Here is a 24,898-nt window from a genome sequence, read left to right as displayed (position 1 = left end):
CGGCTACACCCGCTGGGGATCTGGGCCCAGGGACTCCGAGGGGGGGGGGGCGGCCCAGTGACTCCAGTGCGGGGGGATCTGGGCCCAGGGACTCTCATGGGGGACAGCCCGGACCCAGGGACTCCCAGCTGGGGGGGTCTGGGCCCAGTGACTCCAGCGGGGGGGATCTGGGCCCAGGGACTCCGAGGGGGGGGGCGGCCCAGTGACTCCAGCAGGGGGGGATCTGGGCCCAGGGACTCTCATGGGGGACAGCCCAGACCCAGGGACTCCCAGCTGGGAGGGTCTGGGCCCAGGGACTCCAATGAGGGGCAGCCTGGACCCAGGGACTCCCAGCTGGGGGGATCTGGGCCCAGGGACCCCAGCTGGGGGGGATCTGGGCCCAGGGACTCTGATGGGGGGCAGCCCGGGCCCAGGGACCCCAGCTGGGCTCTGGCTAGGCAGTGCAGGTGGCCAGGACAAGGCGCTGGGCTTGCTGGGGAACGTACCATTTCTTGGACTTGAGCTTGGGCGGTGGATTGCGGGGGATGAGGAAGAGCGCTCGCATGGGGTGCATGTCACACAGAGCTGGGGGAGAGAGAGACAGTCACACATGGGCTGCACCCCCCCGCCAGCCACAGCATCCCCTTAGAGTGTTCTGCCCAGTCTGGGCCCCCCGCTCACAATGGCCATGGCCCCACGCAGATCCTTATACCCCCTAGCCCTACTGGGGATCGACCCAGGAGTCCGGGCTCCCAGCCCCCCTGCTGTAACCACCAGTCCCCACTTCTGACGAAGCAGGACTGTTCTTAATGTTTCCTCTGAATAGTGTGGGGGTGCCTCAGTTTCCCCTAGGCAGTTCTTAAGTATCTAGGGAGTGGAGTAAGGGTGTAGGATCATTGCAGAGCCCTAGAGGGCAGGTGTGGGCAGGGGTCTGGACACAGAGAATGGCCGACACCCTGTTTCCTGGCACCTGATGGCCTGGGCCCTTCCCCCCTGCGAGGTGAGAGCTAAAGGGTTGGAGAACAAAGTAATCGGTGCCCTCCTGGCCCGGGAAAGGAACAAAGCCCAGAGGAGGAGGGGCTGGAGGGAGTTTCAGTTGGGGGCTGGCTGGGGACATGGAGTGAAGGGCAGACGGGGTTGTCTGGCTCACTGCCCCCAAAATGGACCCAGCTGAGGGGTCCCGGTCTCTGCACCTACAAGCTCTGTGTTAGACCATGTCCCTGTCGTCTAATAAACCTTCTGTGTTACTGGCTGGCTGAGAGTCCCGTCTGACTGCGGAGTTGGGGGGCAGGACCCTCTGGCCGCCCCAGGACCCCGCCTGGGTGGACGCGCTGTGGGGGAAGCGCAGGGAGGGGCAGAGGAGGCTGAAGGCTCCGAGGTCAGACCCAGGAAGGTGGAGCCGGGGGAGCTGTGTGTCCTGCAGACAGGCTGCTCCTAGAGAGGAGACTCCCCCAGAGTCCTGCCTGGCTTCGTAGGGAGCAGGTCCAGAGCATCGCCCAGGGACTCCGGGACACCACTTCCCTCCCAGAGCTGGGGAGAGCACCCAGGGGAGCTTCTGACTCCCACAGGTTACAAGCCCCCCGGGGGGGTGTGCATGGCTGACCCGGGCCGCAGCTTCCCCTCTGGGCAGGGCAGAGCCCGGCACTTACGTGGTGCCCCCTCGGCCATCTCGATAGCAGTGATGCCCAGGGACCAGATGTCGCTCTGCAGAGAGAAAGGAGGGACGGGTTGGGAGTGGGGATCTCCCTGCACCGTCATGGCTCCGAGCCCAGGGCCCATGCTGCAGCTGGGGAGGGGGTGGGCAGTACCTTTGCCCGCAGGGGGGACCGGGCTGTGGGGGAGCCAGAGGCCAGAGTTGGGGGTACCCAGAGGCATCGGAGTGTCTGTAGGGATCAGGGGGAGGGGGGAGAACGTGGGGGGATCAAAGTGAGGGGGAGTCTAGGGAGATTGGGTGTGATTGTGTATGGGGGGAGCGGGCTGGGACGACTGGGGTACGGAGAATCCAGAGGGGGTCAAAACTGTGGGAGAAACCAGGGGGATCAAAGTGGGGGAGGACGCAGGGGGATGGGGGTGGGGAGTCCCAGAGGGACTGGGATGTGGGGAACCTGGGGGATCAGAGTGGGGGGAGGACACTGAGGGGGTTGCGGGTCCCGTGAGACCCGCCCCTACGCTGTATGTCCCCTGCACACCCTGGCGAAGGGCAGGGGTGTAGGGACGGGCGGGCAGGACTCTCCAGCGCTACAAGGATTCAGTAGGTCCTCTAGCTCTGACCTCTTGGGGGCCAGGGGGGATCCCTGGACGGGGGGGAACTCGGCGGGCGAGCCAGCGGAGGGCCCCCCAGTCCAGCACGCTACCCAGAAAGAGGACAGGCACGCCCCAGGGCCAAGATCTGTCGCTTCACAGCCCTGTCCCCGCGGGGAGCAGGGCCATATTAGTAGGGGTGGGGAGAGGGCGGCGTTGACCAAATGGGGCTGGTTCCCCCCAAAGTCAGGCCCAAGGGCCGGGAGCAGAACCCAGGTGTCCTGGATCCCAAGGCCAGGCTGCCCCTCCTCCCTGCAGGGCAGGGATCCCTGCCGAGCCCCCAATCCATGGGGCCTGCCCTACCCTGTAGTCGTAGGTGGCGTCGGGGTTCTCGTCACAGGCGATCACCTCTGGGGCCATCCAGTAGGGGGTGCCGATGAAGGTGTTCCTGCGCCCCACCGTCCGGTCCAGCTGGGCGCTCACCCCGAAATCCACTGGGGAGCGAGGAGACGCAGCCATCAGCACGCGGAACCCCCACCCCCTCGCCCATCAGCAACCCCGGCCTGCGGCCCCAACCCCAGAGAGACAGTGGCATGGCCACCCTTCCTTCCCCAGCCAGAAGCTCCCCGCCTCAGAGCAATGGGCTCAGGCTCTCTGCAGACTCAGGCAGGGAGAAGTGGCCCATTATAAACCAGGCCAAGGAGATGATCTATTCCATGGGTGGCTTGTGGAACTCCCTGCCACAGGATGTTGCTGGTTCTCAAGGGATTTGAAGCAGGACTGACACTTATGTGGGCCGTCAGACCAGCCAGAGAGAAAGGAAATAGATGGGACTCTAACCTCGTCACGTGAGCCGGGCGGGAGCGCCCTGAGTTGTCGGGGGAGAAGGAATTTCCTCTAGGGAGAGAAGACGGCAGGTCGCCCACTCACGGGGGCGTGGCAGCTGCTGGAGACCAGAGTGCGCGGCAGGGCCGGGGACAGAACCCAGGAGTCCGGGGCGAGTGGCCCTTCAGCAGAAATGGGGCTTCTGGGCGCTGCCCCCCACTTACCCAGCTTCACCTCGGCGTTCTCCGTCAGCAGCACGTTCTGCCCTTTGATGTCCCGGTGGATCACCTTGTGGGCGTGGAGGTGAGCCAGGCCCTAGGGGAGCAGGGAAAGGTCGGCTGGGATTGTCACAGGAACCCAGGAGTCCTGGCTCCCAGCCCCTTGCTCTAACCCACCAGCCACCCCTCCGTTCTCAGAGCCGGGGAGAGAACCCAGGAGTCCTGGCTCCCAGCCCCCCTGCTCTAACCCACCAGACCCCGCTCCCCTCCCAGAGCCGGGGAGAGAACCCAGGAGTCCTGGCTGCCAGCGTCCTGGCCGGTGGGGCGCAGAGGGCAGGGTCCGGCAGTGCGGCCCGGCGTACCCGCAGGATCTCCCGGCAGATGTATGCGATGCAGTCCTCCTTCAGCGCGTTGCCCTTGGTGTTCTTGACCAGGTCTGTGACGGAACCGGCCCCACAGAATTCCATCACCAGCTGGGGGGAGCAGAGAGTTACCAGCCCGGACCCCCAGACGCCGCAGAGAGCCACTGAGCAGGGACAGCCCCACGGATGGGGCCGGGTGCGAGCAGAGGGGAGAGATGGCCACAGGATCTCAGTGTGGCACAGACTGCGACCAAGCTTGGAGCCCCGCTGCGCCAGGCGCCGCACAGACCCCCCCCCATGTCCAGAGTGAGATCGGGGCCCCGCTGCGCCAGGCGCTGCACCCCCCCCCGAGTAAGATCGGGGCCCCGCTGCGCCAGGCGCTGCACAGAGCCAGGCAGCTCGTCTAATTGTTCTCTGAGCCCGGGTGCCACCAGGCAAGTGCTGTGTGTGCCAGACATGGCCGAGCAGCGGGCCCCATCCATGCGTCTCCCCGGCGGCGCGTGCTCTCAGGCCCTGGCAGCCATGTGAGCCCGCCCCACCCCGCCGGCCCCACGCACCCACAGCTGGTCGTCATTCCCGGGTGGGCTCTTCTTGATGAAGGCGCCGTAGTAGGTGGCGATGTTGCGGTGGTGGGAGTATTTCTTCAGCATGTTGATCTCCTGCTTGATTTCCTCCTCCTCGTCCTGGCGGGGCAAAAAGGACCCGGGTTACAGGCAGCTGGGCTCCCACCCCCCCAGCTCTGCCGGTGCCCCTCACTGCCGACCCCCAGCCCCTGCTAGCCCTGGGCTCCCCCCAGCTCTGCCGGTGCCCCTCACTCCCGACCCGCAGCCCCTGCCAGCCCTGGGCTCCCCCCAGCCCTGCCGGTGCCCCTCACTCCCGGCCCGCAGCCCCTGCTAGCCCTGGGCTCCCCCCAGCTCTGCCGGTGCCCCTCACTCCCGGCCCGCAGCCCCTGCCAGCCCTGGGCTCCCCCCAGCTCTGCCGGTGCCCCTCACTCCCGACCCGCAGCCCCTGCCAGCCCTGGGCTCCCCCCAGCCCTGCCGGTGCCCCTCACTCCCGACCCGCAGCCCCTGCCAGCCCTGGGCTCCCCCCAGCCCTGCCGGTGCCCCTCACTCCCGACCCGCAGCCCCTGCTAGCCCTGGGCTCCCCCCAGCTCTGCCGGTGCCCCTCACTCCCAGCCCGCAGCCCCTGCTAGCCCTGGGCTCCCCCCAGCTCTGCCGGTGCCCCTCACTCCCAGCCCGCAGCCCCTGCTAGCCCTGGGCTCCCCCCAGCTCTGCCGGTGCCCCTCACTCCCGACCCGCAGCCCCTGCTAGCCCTGGGCTCCCCCCAGCCCTGCCGGTGCCCCTCACTCCCGACCCGCAGCCCCTGCTAGCCCTGGGCTCCCCCCAGCTCTGCCGGTGCCCCTCACTCCCGGCCCGCAGCCCCTGCTAGCCCAGCCCTGCCAGTTCCCCTTTGATTGGGGGAGGTGCGTGTGCCCAGGTGCAGAGGAGGGATGCCAGGCTGCTCAGGGGATGGAGGCTGGCAGAGCTAGGCTGGGATATAAGGCCCCAGGGGCAGAGGAGCGCCGGGCGCCCCAGAGGAGGGGGGCGAACGGGCCAGGGATCGCCGGAGAGGAGGAGATGGGTTTCACCCAGCAGAGCCCGGCCTGCCGTGGCAGCAGGGGACAGACGCAGACGGGCAGCTGAGCCCAGCCCCCGCAGCAGGCCGGGGAACGGGAGGGATGCAGAACGAATGGGGCTGAGGGGGGAGACTGGGCGCCCCCAGGGAAGGGGCAGCCGTTGCAGGGCTGACGTAGGCGTACCCCACCCCCCATCCTTCTTACCTCGGTGACGTCCATGACTTTGATGGCGGCCAGCTGCCCTGTCTTGACATGGCGGCCCTGGGGAGGCAAAGGCAGAGAGAGGGGGTCAGCCCATGAGTGCTGGGGGCAGAGGGGGTAGGGTGGGCTCCTCTGTCCAGCCCCGCTCCATGGGCACAGCGCTCGGACCCAGCTCTGTGTGGCTGGTCTGTGGAACTGATCGCCACTGGATCTTCGTGGCTGTGGACAGTGGGCATGTCCGGGGTTCCAGTGCCAGGCTTTGGGGCAGAGCTGACCCATGACTAACAGGGAGAAATTCCTCCACCCTCCTGTCCCGGAGTCCCCGGGCGATGCTCTGGAACTGCTCCCCATGAAGCCAGGCAGGACTCTGGGGGAGTCTCCTCTCTGGGAGCAGCCTGTCTGCAGGACACACAGCTCCCCTGGCCTCCCCCTTCCTGGGTCTGACCTCGGAGCCTTCAGCTTCCTCTGCCCCTCCGTGCGCTTCCCCCAGCGAGACCACCCAGGCAGGGTCCTGGGGAAGCCAGAGGGTCCTGCCCCCCAACTCCGCAGTCAGACGGGACTCTCAGCCAGCCAGTAACACAGAAGGTTTATTAGACGACAGGAACATGGTCTAACACAGAGCTTGCAGGTGCAGAGAATGGGACCCCTCAGCCGGGTCCATTTTGGGGGGCGGTGAGCCAGACAACCCCGTCTGCCCTTCACTCCATGTCTCCAGCCAGCCCCAAACTGAAACTCCCTCCAGCCCCTCCTCCTCTGGGCTTTGTCCCTTTCCCGGGCCAGGAGGTCACCGGATCCCTTTGTTCTCCAACCCTTCAGCTCTCACCTCGCAGGGGGGAAGGGCCAGGCCATCAGGTGCCAGGAAACAGGGTGTCGGCCATTCTCTGTGTCCAGACCCCTGCCCACACCTGCCCTCTAGGGCTCTGCAAGGATCCTACACCCTTATCCCACCCCCTAGAGACTTAAGAACTGCCTAGGGGAAACTGAGGCACCCCCACATTATTCAGAGGAAACATTAAGAATAGTCCCACTTCGTCACACCCCCGCACACCATGGGGCTGGGGTACGTATGTGATGAACTAGCTCCCTGGAGCCCGCTGGTTGAAGATTGGGCCCCCTTTCTGCCAGACACTGCCCAGACCAGCCGCCTGCCCCCCAGCTGAGATCAGGGCCCCGTTGTGCTGGGGTCCACGCACCTAACAGACACGGTCCCCGCTCCGCAAGCTACGGCGGGAGAGTGTAGCAGCTGTACGGTCAGTAGGGGGCGCCACCCCCCCAGTCAGGGTGCAACACACGGTCCCAGCAGAGTCGCCCTGCGCCACTCCCCAGAGAGAAGGGAACGTCCTACATCCAGAGCAAGGCAGCGCCAGCCCCCTGTTCTGCTCCCTAACCCCCACTCCCACGTTCTCTCCCTGGCTCTGGGAGGGCAGGGGGGCTGGTGGGTTAGAGCAGGGGGGGCTGGGAGCCAGGACTCCTGGGTTCTCTCCCTGGCTCGGGGAGGGGAGTGGGGGCTGGTGGGTTACAGGATGGGGGGGGCTGGGAGCCGGGACTCTTGGGTTCTCTCCCCGGCTCCGGGCAGGCAGTGGGGGCTAGTGGATAGAGCGACCCAGCGAAACACACAGGCCATGGACCAGTGACGCTGGCGGAGGCCCAATGGCTCATCAGTGGACTCCTGCCTCCCGGCTCAGGCCAGGCCGGGGCTCGCTCCCTCTGCCGAGCACGTGACCCAGTGCCAGAAACGTAGCATGCACCTCCCCCCCGCTGCAGATGGCTACGCCATCCCCTCCCACCCACCATAGGACCAATCCTGCCCAGCCTGTTGGCACGTACATCTCCCCCCGTGAGACGCCAGGGGGCTGAGCCGGGCCGCGCTGGGCCCACGTCCCACGCCCTGCCGACTTAGACCCCAGCCGCATTAGGGGCCCCGTTGTGCCAGGCGCTGCACAGACTCCCTGGGGGACCTTGGCCAAGCCCCCCAGCCTCTCTGGGCCACACTGCAATGGGGAATCAGCCCTGCGTCCCGGGGAGCTGGGAGGGTGAGGCCAGACCCGGCGCATTCAAGCAATGGGGCCGTGTCAGCGCTACCGACAGGTGAGGCAGGAGGCTGACAAGGAAGAAACAGCAGCAGCCAGTTTCAAACAGATGGAGAGACACATCCCCCCGCGGTATGGTGGCAGCCTGTGGAACTCCCTGCCACAAGATTCAGGCTTCGCAGAGGAACTGGTTAGACTGCAGCAGGAGTTTGGGAAAGGATCAGTGCTCCCCTGGATAATTTATTCCCAACCTCTCAAGATATTTCACAAAGGAGAGGTCTCCTTATCCGCACACCCCAGAGGGGGAAACCGAGGCACTGAAGGGGATGGGCCTATCCTTTTGCTTGGGAATAGAATCCGGATGTCCTGAGGCCCACCCACTCGATCACAGTGAGCAGAGATAATTCGGGCTGAGGGGACAGGCTGGCCCACTTGAGGGCTTTCTGCTCCTGGGGGAGACCCAAGGCTGGGCTAGATGGGGCCAGGTGGGCAAAGCACCTCCAAATCAGGAAGGCAGAGGCAGGCCGAGTGGATGAGAACCTTGGTGCGTGGGCTGTGGCCCGCTGGTGCTGACTCCCTTCCGGGCCGGCCAGACTCACCTAGAGCTGGGACCTGCTCCAGCAGGGAAGGAGCCGCCGTGCCTGCACCGTGCTCTACCCACGTGGGGAGTCCCTCCGCCAGCTGACGGCTCAGGGCACGTTCCCAGCTCCAGCCCCAGGCCAAGCAAACCCAGGGCAGGGGCACAGGCTGGCAGTGGTGGGATGAGCCCACAGACATGCCAGGGCCCAGCAGGGGGATGGGAGGAGAGTCATGTGTGGGTGTTTCCGTAGGGAGTGGGCTGCAGGGGCTGGGAGCCAGGACTCCTGGGTTCTCTCCCGGCCCTGGTAGGGGAGTGGGGGTTGGTGGGTTGGAGCAGGTGGGCTGGGAGCCAGGACTCCTGGGTTCTCTCCCGGCCCTGGTAGGGGAGTGGGGGCCGGTGGGCTAGAGCAGGTGGGCTGGGAGCCAGGACTCCTGGGTTCTCTCCAGGCTCTGGGAGGGGCATGCGGGCTGGTGATTAGAGAGGGGCTGGGAGCCAGTCCTGCCGGGTGCTAGCACTGATCTACCGCCATATCAATCACGGATTAAGAAGAGCAGCTGGTCTCCGTCCCAGCCTGGCTTTGATCCAGCCTCAGGCCTGCTGGCTGGGTTCGGACTCCTCACAGCCGGCTCCGGGCAGGCAGGGGGCGAAGGGGTTAAAGCAGCGCAGGCCTGAGGGTCCCACGCGCAGGGGCTGGAGACCCCCTGGGTGGATTGCCTTGACCCCTGCGCTGCAGTGCCGCGGCTCCATCCCACGCAGGCCCCCGGAGCCCTCTGCCACGTGCCCGCATTGTGCAGTGTGCGGGGGGGTGCCCGTCACCTAGCAACCGCCTCCTGCTCTTCTGGGCTGGGGACTGACGTGCGGGGGGGCGTGGGAGGCAGCCCCCCGCCCCCGCAGGAGCTGCTTGCTGCCGCCGGGGAATATTGCATCTCCTTTCTCCAGGGAGCTGCCCCTGCTCCGGCGGGGGGTACTCGAGCAGGGGCTGAGGACTCCCAGGGGCCCCAGCCCTGCACCCAGGAATCCCACGGCCTGTTCTGGGGCTGTGAGGGCCTTTCTGCAGCACGCTCTGCTCCAGCACAAGGGTCTGGGCTCAATGCAGCTGCTCTGACTGCCACACCCCTCCCGGTTGTGGGCCCCTTCCTAACAGTGCACACCCATCCCCCTAGCCTCCGGTCTGCCCCGCGGCAACCCAGCCAGGCTAATCCAGCTCCTTGCGATGAGCGCAATTGGCTCGTGATCTGCTAATGAGGCAATTTGCAGCACTGGAGGGGAGCCGGGACTCAATTTGCTGACGCAAGGCGGCTGGGGCAGGGGCTGGCAGCTCTGGGGTTTCAGCCCACGCAGCCAGGCGCCCGGGAGAAAGGGGCTTTGCCTGGGCCGGCTGGGAAGGAGCAGCACCGGGACGGGATTACCACGCCTGCTCTCAGGCCCGGGAGGAAGGAGGGGCTTGTGGTTAGGCGGCTGGCAGCCTGCGTGCCCCACACTCTGCCCCTGGATGACTCAGGGCCAGATTTCCCAGGGTTTTAGTCCCTGCAGCTGCAGACAGGTGCCCAGCGCGGCCCACCATAGCCCCCGACTCCCATTGTCCCCTTCCTGCCTGCCCCACGGGGAGCCACTTGAGCTGCCTGGGCTGGCTCAGGGCTCCAAGCTCAGAGCAGGGATGGGATTGTCCCCGGCTCAGATTGGCAGGGACCTGGAGGCGGTATTCCCCTTCCCCTGCGGCATGGGGCGCGGGTCACCTGCTGGATCGGGGGGCCTGGCTCATCTGATAGCCCCCTGCCCCCGCAGGGGGCTCAGGTGCTGGGGGCCCCTCGCTCCCTCCTGAGGTCCATGCCAGCTGATCTCCTGGGGGCTGAAATGCTTTGGTCTGACCCAGGCAGCTGGGCTCAGTGCAATTCCCTGGCCTGGGCTCAAGAGGATGGGGACTCTGTGCCCTTGTAAATGCCACGCTCAGGCTCAAAGGGGATACCAGCTCTTCCCTGGGGGGGCTGCGAGTCCTGGCACTGTACAGCTTGGCATGTGCTCGGCCGCACCGAGATGGCAGAGGAGTGGCGGGGTCCCTGGATCGGGCTCCCACGGGGAGCTGGGGGGGTTATTTTTACGCAGCGCTGAGACCAGCCTGGCTTCCAGGAACAGGGGGTTGATCCAGAAAACGGAGCTGGGGTTTCCATGGGAACACCACACAGGGGCATTTCCAGCCCGGCACAGACACAAAACAGAGCAGGAAGGAAAGCGGTTGTCACCCCAAATTGAAGAGTGGGCACCGGGGGCGCTGCTCTCAGCTGGGGAGCAGGGTCTGGGCAGCGCCTGGCACAACAGGGGCCCCTGATCTCGGCTGGGGAGGGTCTGGACAGTGCTCACAAACCTCATACAAAAGGACCTTTTTAAAAATCTATCTTGTGATTTTTTTCTCAGCGTTTCAGGACCTGACTCCTGGGTTTTGAACACACGTTCCCATACAACCCCCCAACGTGCCAAACCCAATTATCATGAGCCAGGCTCCCAAAAGCCGTGAGAGTCGCTTAAAACTAAATCTTCAAAAAACCCAAACCAGTTTTGATTCTTTTCATTTGCCTCCTGAGGAGCTGGGGGACCTTTGCTCTGCAGCCGCAGGGTTCGGAACGGACGGATTTGGTTTTAATGAAAAGCAGAGATTCTCCCGCCAGCCTCGGCCCCAAGGAGTAGGAACGTTAAGAAATTAAAACACCAGAATCTCTCTCTCTCGCTCTCTCTCTCTCATGCACACACACGAGCCCCACACTCCCCCTGTAGCCACAGCAGCCTGGCTGTGGATGGGCCGATCCTTAACGGGGTGGCCCGGCTGCTCCGGTGCGGGGGCGGAGAAGCTGGCCCTCGCCGACCGTCTCATACAGCCTGTCCCACGCTGCCTGGGCAGGAGAGGACGCAGGGCCTGTCTCTGCAGACCGGCACAAAGCCCTGATCTGACCAGATGGAGCAGAGAGGGGACACCCCTCGGCCGTACCAGCCTGCCAAAGCTGAGAAGGAATCAGCCCTTGTGGGAGATTTTGGGGCAGATCCCAGGCAGAGCCGGGCCGGGGAGACAGGCCCCAGCTTCACTAGGAGAAAAGTGGGGGTTGTTTTGGGTTTCTTTTAAACCAGGTGGCAAAATCCTATTGTGAGGAAGTGGGGATTTTTGTAGTGTTTTACAAGAACAGCGTGTGCGTGCCTCAGTTTCCCTGTGTGCCGCATGTTTAAGGTGATGGGAGAGGGGTTGTTGTTGCAGAGGACCAGGTGTGACTTCGCCTGGCAGCTGGGACCCCCGGACAACGGCCTGGAGATGGGGAACCCTAACAACTGGTGACTAAGAGGCCCATCCCAGCTTGGCCGACAGCCGGTTCTGGCCAGTGGGAGGACAGAGGGCTGTGGAGAGACCCCGCTGACCTGACCAGCCAGTTCCAGCCAGAGAGGAACAAAGGACGAAGAGAGGACCCCAGCGACCTGTTTACCTGGGATGGAGGAGCTGTTGGGGCAGGTGATATGGGATGATCGGCTGGAAGAAGGGGGCTGTTGCGCTAGAGAGAGGGAGCCCCCAGAGCCCCCCTGGATGCGGGACAGACCTAGATATGCTGTGCTGAGGGAGGCCAGGCCTGAGGCCCAGAGAGTTTCCTGGGCTGGGTTCAGACGCTCACTAACCCCTCCTGTTTTACGCTGGCTGGGAGTCGCTCCAGTCTAGAGAACAGGGGCATTATTCCCCCTGGGAATGGAGGCCCCGGGGGTCCCGAGCGAGGGGACTCTCTGAGGGGGCCCATGGCAGAGACAGGCAGGCTAAGGCTCCGAGAGGTGCGGCTCCAGGAGGTGGAGGGGCTGGACCGCCAAGAGAGTGGACCCCCGAGAAGGGCTGTTGTGCTGAAGGGGGTTCCCCCCACGGACCGCACGGGGCCAAGAGTGGGCACGACCTGGGAGTGCACAAGGCAGCTGGAGCATGGCCACACAGTACCCGCCACTCAACCCACCCCCTTTCCTCCTAGCGTGGGCACACCCCCGAGACACAACGCACACACACTAAACACGCGGGGTTCAAATCATCCCCTGCCCCCCAAAGACGGCTACTTGGAGTGCCTGTCTCTCGCTGGCCAGCCTAGACGGGACCCGATCCGGCGAGTGAAATCCTCCAGCCTCTGTCCTGCAGGGGGTCGGACTACATGATCGGGGATTGGAGAGACACCGCCTGCCGGGAAGGCTGCTGGGGAGGTCAGCAGGCAGAAGCGGACCCGCATGCCGGCTGGAGGGTGGGAGACTGCGGAGAGGCTGGGGTGCCTGGAGGCAGGCCGGAAAGGGGGCAGAGGAGCTTTCAGGCCTGTACTGGGAACTGGAGCGACTGGAGAAGCGCGGTGTGCCAGCAGGAGCCCTCTGCTGGGAACCAGAGCAGATAGGAACTGACCTACAACGCTGGAGATATTTCACATCGGTTCACCTTGAAGTCGGATCTCATCAGCCTGCAATTAGCCCTGCCGGCTCCTCTCGGGGGAAGGGCAGGCTGCCAAGGGCAGTGGTAAACGCCTCAATACATTTCTCACCACAAACGCTGCACTAAAGGGCAGTGAGGGCTAGTGGTCAGAGCAGGGGGGAGGCTGGGAGCTAGGACGCCTGGGTTCTCTCCCCGGCTCTGGGAGGGGAGTGGGGGCTGGTCAGTTGGAGCAGAGGGGCTGGGAGCCTGGACTCCTGAGTTCTCTCCTGGTTCTGGGAGGGGAGTGGGGGCTAGTGGTTAGAGCAGGGGCGGAGGAAGCTGGAGATCGCACCAGTGCCAAATGCAGAAGTAAAATAACCTCTGTACTCCTACCTGAGCTCCATTTACATCTGATTCACAGGTGTTCTAATAACTGACTGATCAACCTTCCGTGACTCAAGATGTGGCTTCCACCCATCTCTGACGAGGCTAGGATGCTTGCGACATTCACTCAGCACCCATTAACCCCTGCGCAGCCATTCAGCCTTGGAACCTTAATGGGAAGCAGGCCTGGTTTGCCAGCCAGCGGTTCTCCCAGGGTACGCTGAGCGCAGGGGCTGGCCTCGTTCAGTGTGAGCAGTCACATCAGGCTCAGATGTTGCAATCACCAGGACCACCAGCGAGGAGATGGCCCCCCAGACATCTTCCCCTGGAATAGCATGACTCCAGCAGCTGGGGCTTTAAGGGAGTTGGCAACACTGCTCTTGGTCTCCCTCGTACCAGGCCCCACGGCAAAGACTATTGGAAAATGGGGGTGCCCCCCCCCCACTAAGTCTCACATCTGCGGTGAAACAGTTGAAAATTTCCATTTGGAATTGTCATTCCGGTGCCTCAGGGGAGGCGTAGTTCAGACGCTGCATGCCCCTTGTCCACCTCCGTGGGCCCGGCTCTCTGCCTGGACTACATCTCCCAGGATGCACCGTGGTCGCTCTTTCTGTAGAGCCACCGCTGTGCCTCACGGAAGATTATTCCCTCCAAGCTGCTGGGTCCACAGGGGCAGCCAAACTACAACTCCCATGAGGCACAGGGGCCATGTGGCTAACAAACCCAATTTCCCACCGAGAAACCGCTCCCCCAGTCCCGCATCTAGGTGCTTCTCAAGCCTGGCATGCCAGGTGCCGGCCGTCTACCCACCACTCCCCAGGGAAATGACACACGTGGGTGTGGGCCACCCGGGTTTGGCATTCGCGGCCCACAATCAGTGCTCCTGAGAGGAGAAGGGTGGGGAACAGTCACAGCGTCAGCCTGGGACTGGGGAGACTGGGTTTGAGTCCCTGCTCTGCCAGACTTCCTGTGTGACCCTGAACGAGTCATTTAGCTGCTCCGTGACTCAGTTTCCCCACCTGGGTTCGTGACCGTGAATCCACTGAAGATGGGGAGGCACTCGGATATTGCAGCCATAGAACTGGAGCGGAAGAGCAGGAAGCAAGTCACCTCCTCGCTGCCGTTCCCTCGGACCGCGCCCAGACAGATGGATCTGGGTTCCCAGAGGGGGGGTCCATCTCCTCCAGCCAAGCTGCTGGGCTCCCTCCCTGTCCCCTCCCATTCACTGGGGAAATTAAGTCCCTCCCCCATCATCCTCGCATGTGAATAGCCGGCGGGGCAGCAGAGACTCGGATGGCAATTCAGTACCCTAACGAGCGGAACAATCATACAGCGTGGAACTGAGTCCGAACCGGCGTGTCCATGGGTATCACCACACCCACCGCGCCAGGCGGCACGCAGCTTGGGCCCTGCACGGGTCACTGCCTGTATTTATTACAGGAGTGTCTGCACACATCCAGCCAGTGGGACAGCGAGGGGGAGATCCTGCCAGCCGAGGCCCCCGCTCTCTCCTCGAAGGCCGAGCACACTTGCCGCCTCCAGCCTCAGGGGTGCTGCTAATTGGCTCGAGACGAGGGAGAGTTTCTGCGCCGGCTGCACTCGGTCCTGGCGCTCGGCTCGCTGGGCCCACCGACCGGAGGCTAGTACAGCGCCAGGCCTGTGGAGGTGGGGGGATGAGTGAGTGAGAATGTCAACTCTGTGGGGTGGGGAGTGATGCTTCGGGCTGTGTTTGTACAGCGCCCTGCACCACGGGGCCCTGGCCACGGCTGGGGTGCGCCGACACGACCGTAATACACCTAATAACGTACAGCGCCCTGCACCACGGGGCCCTGGCCTCGGCTGGGGGGCCCGACACGACCGTAATACACCTAATAATGTACAGCGCCCTGCACCACGGGGCCCTGGCCTCGGCTGGGGGGCCCGACACGACCGTAATACACCTAATAACGTACAGCGCCCTGCACCACGGGGCCCTGGCCTCGGCTGGGGGGCCCGACACGACCGTAATGGATGTACTAAATACCTCACCCCGCCAAGCACAAGGTCAGGGCTCCGAGGCAATGCCGCCCTAAGACCAGCACTGTTCTGACCACAGAAGCACACGGGGAGCAGACCCAGGGCTCTGTCCTCACGGTCACGGGACGCCGCGGAGTTCCAGACAACGTGTGCTGTGACTGTGTCTCCGGATGCTCATTGGTTGGCTTTGGATGGTGCCTGGGGACGGGACGGATGAATGGCAAAGCGGGACAGCAGTGTGCCCTTGTTGCCAAGAAGGCCAATGGCATTTTGGGATGTATAAGTAGGGGCATAGCGAGCAGATCGAGGGACGTGATCGTTCCCCTCTATTCGACATTGGTGAGGCCTCATCTGGAGTACTGTGTCCAGTTTTGGGCCCCACACTTCAAGAAGGATGTGGATAAATTGGAGAGAGTCCAGCGAAGGGCAACAAAAATGATTAGGGGTCTGGAACACATGACTTATGAGGAGAGGCTGAGGGAGCTGGGATTGTTTAGCCTGCAGAAGAGAAGAATGAGGGGGGATTTGATAGCTGCTTTCAACTACCTGAAAGGGGGTTCCAAAGAGGATGGCTCTAGACTGTTCTCAATGGTAGCAGATGACAGAACGAGGAGTAATGGTCTCAAGTTGCAGTGGGGGAGGTTTAGGTTGGATATTAGGAAAAACTTTTTCACTAAGAGGGTGGTGAAACACTGGAATGCGTTACCTAGGGAGGTGGTAGAATCTCCTTCCTTAGAGGTTTTTAAGGTCAGGCTTGACAAAGCCCTGGCTGGGATGATTTAACTGGGAATTGGTCCTGCTTCGAGCAGGGGGTTGGACTAGATGACCTTCTGGGGTCCCTTCCAACCCTGAGATTCTATGATTCTATGACAGGGTGGGCCGGCCACGAACTCACCTTGTAGACCTGTCCGTACGTCCCGTTCCCGACCACCTCCACCAGTTCGAATATGCCGGCAGGGTCCTGGGGGGGTAACAGAAACAATGTCGGGGTGACTGTGCCACAAACATTCCTGCTGCACTAGCCCACCCTCAGACCCTCTCGGTGCCGGCTTGCCCCGTCCTCCCCCCACCTCAACTCCAGTCCCTGCCCCCTGTGCCGGCCTGCCCCGGAGAGCCCCTCTCCTCCCCCGGCCCCAGCCCACCCTCCAATTCCCAGGTAGCCTTGGCAGGGTCTCTGCTGCGTATCACACTGCCAAGCTATTAATACCATGGCCGGGGCCTGATGCCACACGATGCCCCGGGCACGCAGCACGTGCCAAGTGCTAACCAATATTGGAGGGGAGGGACAAGCCCGTGAGAGCTGGGTGTCACTCCAGACCAGAGGCAGCCGCATCTGTACAGCTGGCCAGGTAGTTCCTGGTTCAGAGACACAGTCAGGACCAGCCAGCCAGGTGGCCAGTGCTGAGCGGGGGTCCTGGCTCCCCACCCCTCTCTCTGCCCTCTTCCCACGTGGCTGTAACTTGTTTCATGACAGTACCTACAAAGCCCAGACCAAGACGGACGGAGATCAGGGCCCCGACAGCGCCGCGCAGACCCCTCCCGGGCCGAGAACAGGGCCCCCACAGTCTCTGGTGGTGCTCAGACTCCTCCCTCCCTGACTCAGATTGGGGTCCCCATCACACCGGGTACCACACAGACCCCCCAGGCTGAGATCAGGGCCCTCCATTGTTCTGGGTGGTACAGAGACCCCCCCCCACACACACTGGACCAATGCTTCCCCCCTCGTTCTTCCTGTTCTCCACTGGCTCAGACACCAACCCTTCAGTTTCCGTCTCCAGGCCCTTCGCCGCCTGTCCCCACCCACCCCATCCTCTCTCGAGATGCCGAGCCCCACCTCCGATTGGAGCCACCGGCCTCCATCGCCCATTGGCGATGTTGAGCCCCTTAGTGCCTTCTCCCACAGCTGCCTTAAACACCGAGCCCCTACAGCCGCCTCCTTCGCCACACTGCCTCCAAAACCCCTGCCCACGGTTAGCTGCTGGTGCACGGAGCCCCTGCCTGGCCCCACCGGGTCTTGGCACGCTGGCTCTTAGACTTTGGGGGAGGATGGAGTGTACAGGGAGGGTTTTACCTCCACGCTGCTGTGTTCATAGCCCAGGAGGCTGGTCGGAGAACGCGTATTGTGCCACGAGGATGAGCCCTGAGCCCTTATCTGATTCCAAAAACACAGGAAGCACTTTGGGGCTGCGCCAAAGCCGGAGAGCGAGGCCATATGAGCCGGCATCTCTTCCACACAGCCCTCTGGCTGCAGTGTCAGCTCCCCCCGAGCACCCGCGGTCCCCTCTGATTCCTGGAGCGGCAGCGTGGGGCTGAGCAACTGACCAAGTTCATGCAAACCAGCCGGCAAAGAACACCCAACCCTACGCCCCGCTCTGGGGTGGGCATTTTACAGAGGATGGGGGGGAAGTCAGAGAGGGGCTACGGCTGGAGAAGATGCTGTGCAGTGAGAATGAAGCTGTCCCGGAGTCCCCGGGCGATGCTCTGGACCTGCTCCCCATGAAGCCAGGCAGGACTCCGGGGGAGTCTCCTCTCGGGGAGCAGCCTGTCTGCAGGACACACAGCTCACCCGGCTTCCCCCTTCCTGGGTCTGACCTCGGAGCCTTCAGCCTCCTCTGCCTCTCCGTGCGCTTCCCCCCCAGCAAGTCTGCCCAGGCGGGGTCCTGGGGAAGCCAGAGGGTCCTGCCCCCCAACTCCGCAGTCAGACGGGACTCTCAGCCAGCCGGTAACACAGAAGGTTTATTAGACGACAGGGACATGGTCTAACACAGAGCTTGTAGGTGCAGAGAACAGGACCCCTCAGCCGGGTCCATTTTGGGGGCAGTGAGCCAGACAACCCCGTCTGCCCTTCACTCCATGTCCCAGCCAGCCCCAAACTGAAACTCCCTCCAGCCCCTCCTCCTCTGGGCTTTGTCCCTTTCCCGGGCCAGGAGGTCACCGTTCTCCAACCCTTTAGCTCTCACCTCGCAGGGGGGAAGGGCCCAGGCCATCCATGGCCAGGAAACAGGGTGTCGGCCATTCTCTGTGTCCAGACCCCTGCCCACACCTGCCCTCTAGGGCTCTGCAATGGTCATACACCCTTATCTCACCACCTAGATACTTAAGAACTGCATGGGAGAAACTGAGGCACCCCCACACTATTCAGAGGAAACATTAAGAACAGTCCCACTTCGTCACAGAAGCTAAAACCGATCGAGTCCTTAACAAAAAATCAAGTGGTGACTTGTCTGCAGCATCTCAGTCCCTCCATGGGGAGAAAACCCCTGGTGCTGCAGGGCTCTTTGATATAGCGGAGAGAGGCAGATCAGGACCCAGCGGGGTAAACAAGGCACCAGGTTTTCACAGACAGGGTGATGAGCCATTAGACCCTCCTCCCCAGGGCAGCGGTGGATCCATCTCTTCCTCACTTCCCACCCGGCCCGGAGCCTTCCTGGAAGGTGCTTTAGAGACTGGGCTCAATACAGGGAGAAGAGGATGAGAACCTCTGTACTGGGTTATCCGGATGGTCTATTAGACGGGTGTCTTGGCGGAGGAATCATCGCCTGGGTACAATGAACGGCTCCAGAAGACAGAACGCAGGGCTCTTGCTGCGCGACTTGCTTTCCTCTTCTTAATTGATTTACTGAAGATCCTCATTAAACTAATTTCTCACAAGGGCACAGGAAGGCGGCTGAAGGTTTTACACGTTCAGCAGGGCAGGGAACAGACAAGAAAGTCACTTAACAAGACACAAGCTGCAGGGAAGCGCCAAGCACAATGTCACATTGCAGGAGCATCTATTAGCGATCAGCTGTTCGCTCTGGGTTGGTACAGGCCCGGACGGGGCCATCTGCAGAATAAACACCCCCTCTGGGCTGGAACGGGAGCGTTCCCCCAGGGATCTGCAGATCCTGAGGGGAATTCTCGGGCATCACCCACAGGAGGTCAGATGAGCCGGTCCTGGCTGTAGGCTCCGTGAAACCGGCCCCAGGATCTCCTAGAATAAGCAGAAATCTCAGCTCACCAGCATTTTGCAAGCATCATGGTGGAGCGAACTGGGACCCTAGAGAGAGAAAGGGCAGCCATGTGGTTCAGACACGGGGCTGGGGGGTCAGGACTCCCCCACAGTCTGTTCCTGGCTCTGCCTCGAACTCCCTGCCTGAGCTTGAGTGAGTCTCTGGACCTCAGTGCCCTGTAAAACGGGAAGGAAGAATAATGCTGCCTCTCTCAATTACTTAGACAGTAAGATCTTCAGGGCAAGGACAGTCCCTTGCTATAGGGACAGGATTCTCCCCCCCCACCTCAGCTGGGGGGCTCCGAGAGACACTCGGAGGGACAGGATCCCCCCCACCTCAGCTGGGGGGCTCCGAGAGACACTCGGAGGGGACAGGATACCCCCCACCTCAGCTGGGGGGCTCCGAGAGACACTCGGAGGGGACAGGATACCCCCCACCTCAGCTGGGGGGCTCCGAGAGACACTCGGAGGGACAGGATCCCCCCCATCTCAGCTAGGAGGCTCCACGAGGCACTCGGGGTGACAGGATCCCCCCCATCTCAGCTGGGGGGCTCCACGAGGCACTCGGAGTGACAGGATCCCCACCCATCTCAGCTGGGGGGCTCCACGAGGCACTCGGAGTGACAGGATCCCCACCCATCTCAGCTGGGGGGCTCCGAGAAGCACCCAGCACAACAGGGTCTCCCTGATCTCAGCTGGGAGTCCATGCAGCTTATGGCATGATGAGGTCCCTTTGATTTTGGCCCGGGTCTCTGAGCATCCCCAGGACACAGATCATTGAGGAGGCCTGAGGTAGCTGCACAAATGGAGACAGATGTTGAAACCAGCCCCAAGAGCCCATCGGATCATCCTGTGACTGGCCCTCCACCAGCTACTTCCGCAGGGAGGCCAGTCCCTCGGGCTGCACTAACGTATCTCCCAGAAAGGGTCTAGGCTGCGAGATGGAAACCCCCCCCGCCCCGTGGAGTTTGGTCCCATGCTTGGCCCCACACTGCCAACACCCGCACCTCGGGACAATTCTGCTCCGGTTCTGAATTCCGGGGCTCCCGGGGTGCTCAGGGGACGGGCCACCCGGCCTCAGCAGAGGTGACAAAGCTCTGGGCTGGCTCAGAGGGGAGGCAGCTACTCCCTGTGAATACATGCGGGGCTGTTCTGGGAGCTCTGGATGCGTATGCCCCCGCTAGGCCTCGGCGATAACACATCATGGGCAGAAACGGGTCTGCACCTGTGCGGTGCCCAGAGAGACGACAGAGCGCCGGCCGCCAGCCGAGGGGCTCTGGATCCCGCCCAGGGCAGAGAGGGGCAGGTCTCTGGAGGAGTCCGGGGGCTGAAATTACAGATGCTGCCAAGGAGGCGTGAGCCATAAACTCCTCCGTTCTCAACCTGCTAGGCTGGGAGCTCGTGGGGGCTGCTCCTGTGTGTATCCATGCAGCACCCTGCCCGCTGGAGGGAGGGGTCCACGCTGCGCTTAGCACCACAGGCCCCCCACCCCCCATCTCAGCCCAGGGGTCTGTGCAGCGCCTGGCACAATGGGACCTTTGAACCAGCTTTTCAGACAGCTCCTCCCTGCTCTGCTCCCTGCACTCAACCTCCCTCGCAGCACAGAACCAGCACCCTTCCACGGCGGGGGAAATGACTTTGTGAAAGAGCCTGGGACGCACACCAGGAGACCTGGCTCCCAGCCCCCCATTCTAACCCACCAGACCCCGCTCCCCTCCCAGAGCTGGGGAGAGAACCCAGGAGTCCTGGCTCCCGGCCACCCCTGCTCTAACCCACCAGCCCCCGCTCCCCTCCCAGAGCCGGGGAGAGAACCCAGGCGTCCTGGCTCCCCGCCCCCCCGCCCCAGGAACGGCTCAGTCTGTTGGAGATGGCGCATTGCTCTCAGGGCCCAGCATTCACTGTCGCTCCCTCCTGGCCCTTACACCACCCAAACAAGCTGGCAGCTGACACGAGTAGTGCAAGGGGGAACACAAAAGAGCCCTGTGAGCAGCTGAGCCCCGCCCAGCTGGACCCCGAGCCCTGGCACACAAAGGAATTAACAGAGAAGCCAGGCTGGAATCGGTCACAAGGGGCCTGGGACAGAGGCCAGCTAGCAGGGCTTGCTGCTCCCCTCTCCTGCCTGGACGCCAGGATCCGTGCTCGCAGCCCTGGGGTGGTGCTACCCGGTGGGGCAGGTCAGCGTACGCCAGCCCCACCATCGGGCTGAGCTGCCTCGGCAGCAATGCCTTCTGGGCAAGCGACCCACAATGCGGCGATGCGCCAGGTTACCCTGTGGGGATGACGCCCGGCCGCTGGGGGGATTGTGGGAATTCTCTGCCCGGTGGCAAGCTGCAATCCCCAGCATGCTGAGGCACAGAGATAGCACGGCCTAGCGGGTAGGCCGCTGGGCTGGGAGTCAGGGGACTGGGCTTCTGGTCCCTGCTGGCGCTGGGAGACCTCAGGCAAGTCCCTTCCCCGCTCTGGGCCCCTGCGATTTCCCCTCCGTCCCAGCCTTTGCGTCCCAGCCTTTGCGTAGACTTGAAGCTTGGGACAGGGACTGCCTCGCACAACGGGGGGCCTTGATCTCTGTGGGGGTCGGCCCTCTGTCTGGCACGACGGGGCCCTGTCCAGTGCCTGGCGCAAAGGGGCCCAATTTCAAATGGGGGGGTCTGTGCCATGCTCAGCACCACAGGGGCCGTGGCGTGAGTCTGTGCAGGCCGGGGACAACAGGGGCTCCGATACTGGCTGGGCTCCGTGCAGTGGTCCGCATGGCTGGGGGTCAGGCACTCCTAGAGAATCAGCAGCGTTAGCAGACAGGGAGTCCAAGCAATCCACCCAGGACAATCAGCTGTGTGGGGCTGGGACCCGGGGCAGAAGGGAGCATGGGAGAGGAGTGCAGGGGTGAGCCAGGCAGTGGGTGGGAGGGAGAGCTGGGAATCCAAGGAACCGGTGTTTATCTTGGAGAATGGGATTGGAGCTGGGTATTCTCTTCAGGACACCACGTTCCTGCCCCTGGATTGCCCTTCTGGGGGCCCAGCAAAAGCCTCCTTCCCGCCCCCTTCCTGGCACGGCAATCCAGGTCACACCTCCAGAGTCAACAGGACTTTGTACTTGCAGCTTCCCGACCCACCCTCATTCCCTCAGAGAGAGAACAGCCTGCGTTTAGAGAGGAGAGCTGGCAAGGGAAGGAATCCAAGCGTACAGACTCCCTGCTCCCCACCCCCACAACCCATGCCCCTCCTAGAGCTGGGGAGAGAACCCAGGAGTCCTGGCTCCCAGGCCCCCCCGGCTCTAACTCACCAAGATGGGGTGGCACCATGCCGGCACTGCACAGACACCCAGCACCTGAGATCAGGTGCCCCTCATCACACCGGGCACTGCACCCAGAGCCAGGTGCTGCCCCAGAGAGCTTCCCGTCTCGCAGCCGCAGAAAGGCCCATGGTCCCTGCTGGATCAAAGCGTTCAGCGAGGCCCAGGGAGACGCAGCCCTAGCGTCCTTGCCCCCCTCCAAGAACATCGCCCCCACTGTGCGCCCGCCCCAGCACCACGCAGGGCATGCCAGCCTCCAGGGGGGGCCCTGGGCATCTCAAACCCACTCGCGACAGCGCTCCCAGCACGCTCTAGGGAGGGGGGCTGACCATGGGGAGCCACTCCTCAGGCTGGTGGGGGGGGTCCCCAGCTCAGACTGGAGCTCAGTCTCCTGAGAAGTCCCCCAGTTCATCTCAGTGACGCTCCACCTACACCCCGGGCAGCGTGACACAGCCCAGCGCCTGGCAGACGACCCCCAGTTACACGCAGAAAGCCGACACTGAGCACGAGAAGGACAGACGGGCAGCAAGGGGCTTGTAACTAAGAGCACTGGGCTTGGAGGCAGGAGATCTGGGTTCAAATCCTGGCTCTGCTGCAGACTCCCTGCGAGCACGGTTTCCTTGCGCTGTCTAGGATACTGGCTATGCTGTAGTGTGGACGTGTGTAAGCCCAAGCCCCCCTCCCACCCCCACACAAAGCCCTCAGAGTGTTTGTACAATGCACAGCCCCCGGCAGCTACCGGCACACACAGACATCTGAAGGAGGACGAGAACCTTTCGAGCCCAGCTGGGTTTGTTGGCCCTCACTCTCCACGTAATTCGAAAGACCCGTGTAAGTCCCCAGTATGAGGTGGTGAAAGGACATGGCTCCCACTCGTGCCAGCCAAAGGCCTGTTTCGGGGGGGCATCTCCATCTCTTGGGGGCGTCCGACCCAGGCTGGAGCTTTTCTGGGAGCTTTAGTAGGCTAAATACAGGGGCTAGTGGGCGGGATTCTCTGACCCAAGGGTTCAGGCTAGATGGCACTCCAGTAGATTTTTGTCAGACTCTCTCTATAGGAGCCCCGTAATCAATGTATGGTTCCCACCACAGCCTCACACCCTTCAGTGTATTGATCGTCACAGCTGGCATGGCAGGGATCCCCGCTGGTCAGATGGGGAAACCGAGGCACGGAGCAGCTGAGTGACTGGCCCAGTGTCACACAAGAAGTCTGTGGCAGAGCAGGAAATTGAGCTGGCTCTGCCACCTCTAGGCTCGTGCCCCACCCATAAATTAGCCTGCGGAACTCACTGCCATGAGAGCTGCATTCAAGGGCCCTCAGACATTTCTACAGATAACGGGGACACCCGGGGTTGGGAGAGGAAGAGATTCAAAACACAACCAAGAGCATGGCTGGGGGAAGGCACAGGGGATGCAGGCAAGCCCTGGCTGGTCTGTTCAGAGGACCCAGGCTTCTCAGCCACCTCCCTTCGCAAAGCCATCCACCCACCCCCTGGCCCCACAGGCTGCTGGCACAATGTAGAGCGGAGAACCTGGGGAAGCCGGCGCATGGGCAATGCTGGGGTGGAATGGCCCATCCTGGAACACCACAACCCCTTCCCTGCCCCGCGGCGTTCTCCCCAGACAACGTACCTCCCGTTGGCACAGAGCTGGCCCGGAGTCTGCATCTCAGGCAGGTTCAAACATGACCCAATCAGCCCTACTCCCTGCCAGGGGCAATATGGCACTCATTCTCAGTGGCAGCCAGGCAGCAGCTGGAGTCTAGGGTTTGAGGAAGGGGCCCAGGAGCCAGGACTTCTGGGTTCTCTCCCCAGCTCTGGGAGGGAAGTGTGGTCTGGTGGGTTAGAGCAGAGAGGCTGGGAGCCAGGACTCCTGGGTTTTCTCCCCAGCTCTGGGAGGGGAGTGGGCTTGGGAGACAGCAAGGCTGCCTTTGTGGTTAACGGACCGGATGGGACTCAGAGACCTGAGTTCATTTCCCAGCTCTGCCACAAGCTCCCTGTGTGACCCTGGCCACTTCACTTCGCTTCTGTGCCTCAGTTCCCAGCTGTAAGAGGGAGGGGGGGAACCATCTTTCCTGCTCTCCTCAGGGCTGGGAGCAACTTGCGATGGGTTTGCTCAGGGCTTGGCCCTTCAGAGAGGCCCTCAGATTGGGGTGGGGGGGTCTGTGTGACCCCCAGCCACTCGGCCCTGCACCACCGAGGGCATCTCTTCCGCAGCTGCATGTGTGTTGGTGCTTGTCACTTCTGGACCTGCATGGCAAGCACAGCAAGACCACCCAGCATCCACAGCTGTAGACCACCCCAGCGCAGAGGTATGGGGGGCAGTAAGATGGGGAACCCCCAATCCCTTCAAACTACAGCCTGGTGCCCACCAGCAGCGAGGCGACAGAAACCGGCAGCTGCTGGCAAAGCAGGCCAGGGAAGTGTCACGGAGTCCCCGGGCGATGCTCTGGAACTGCTCCCTACGAAGCCAGGCAGGACTCTGGGGAGTCTCCTCTCGGGGAGCAGCCTGTCTGCAGGACACACAGCTCCCCCGGCTTCCCCCTTCCTGGGTCTGACCTCGGAGCCTTCAGCTTCCTCTGCCTCTCCGTGCACTTCCCCCAGCGAGACCACCCAGGCAGGGTCCTGGGGAAGCCAGAGGGTCCTGCCCCCCAACTCTGCAGTCAGCCGGGACTCTCAGCCAGCCGGTAACACAGAAGGTTTATTAGACGACAGGAACGTGGTCTGACACAGAGGTTGTAGGTGCAGAGACCGGGACCCCTCAGCC

General features: G+C 63.0%; 1 protein-coding gene across 1 annotated transcript in view; it reads right to left on the bottom strand.

Annotated features, from left to right (window-relative positions):
- Window positions 1–433: 433 nt before the first annotated feature.
- Window positions 434–24,898, bottom strand: part of LOC140904287 (misshapen-like kinase 1) — a 36,157-nt gene continuing 11,692 nt past the window's right edge. The window contains exons 2-9 of the mRNA XM_078850803.1: window positions 15,752–15,817; window positions 5,445–5,501; window positions 4,183–4,308; window positions 3,626–3,736; window positions 3,270–3,360; window positions 2,584–2,714; window positions 1,629–1,683; window positions 434–564 (exon numbers count right to left, since the gene is read on the bottom strand). Of these exons, the coding sequence (XP_078706929.1) occupies window positions 434–564; window positions 1,629–1,683; window positions 2,584–2,714; window positions 3,270–3,360; window positions 3,626–3,736; window positions 4,183–4,308; window positions 5,445–5,501; window positions 15,752–15,817 (768 nt within the window). The remainder of the gene's footprint in view (window positions 565–1,628; window positions 1,684–2,583; window positions 2,715–3,269; window positions 3,361–3,625; window positions 3,737–4,182; window positions 4,309–5,444; window positions 5,502–15,751; window positions 15,818–24,898) is intronic.

Source organism: Lepidochelys kempii, chromosome 28, assembly GCF_965140285.1.
Source record: "Lepidochelys kempii isolate rLepKem1 chromosome 28, rLepKem1.hap1, whole genome shotgun sequence".
Lineage (NCBI taxonomy): Eukaryota > Metazoa > Chordata > Testudines > Cheloniidae > Lepidochelys > Lepidochelys kempii.
Note: the sequence above shows the minus strand (reverse complement) of the source record. Positions and strands in the feature narration are given on the sequence as shown.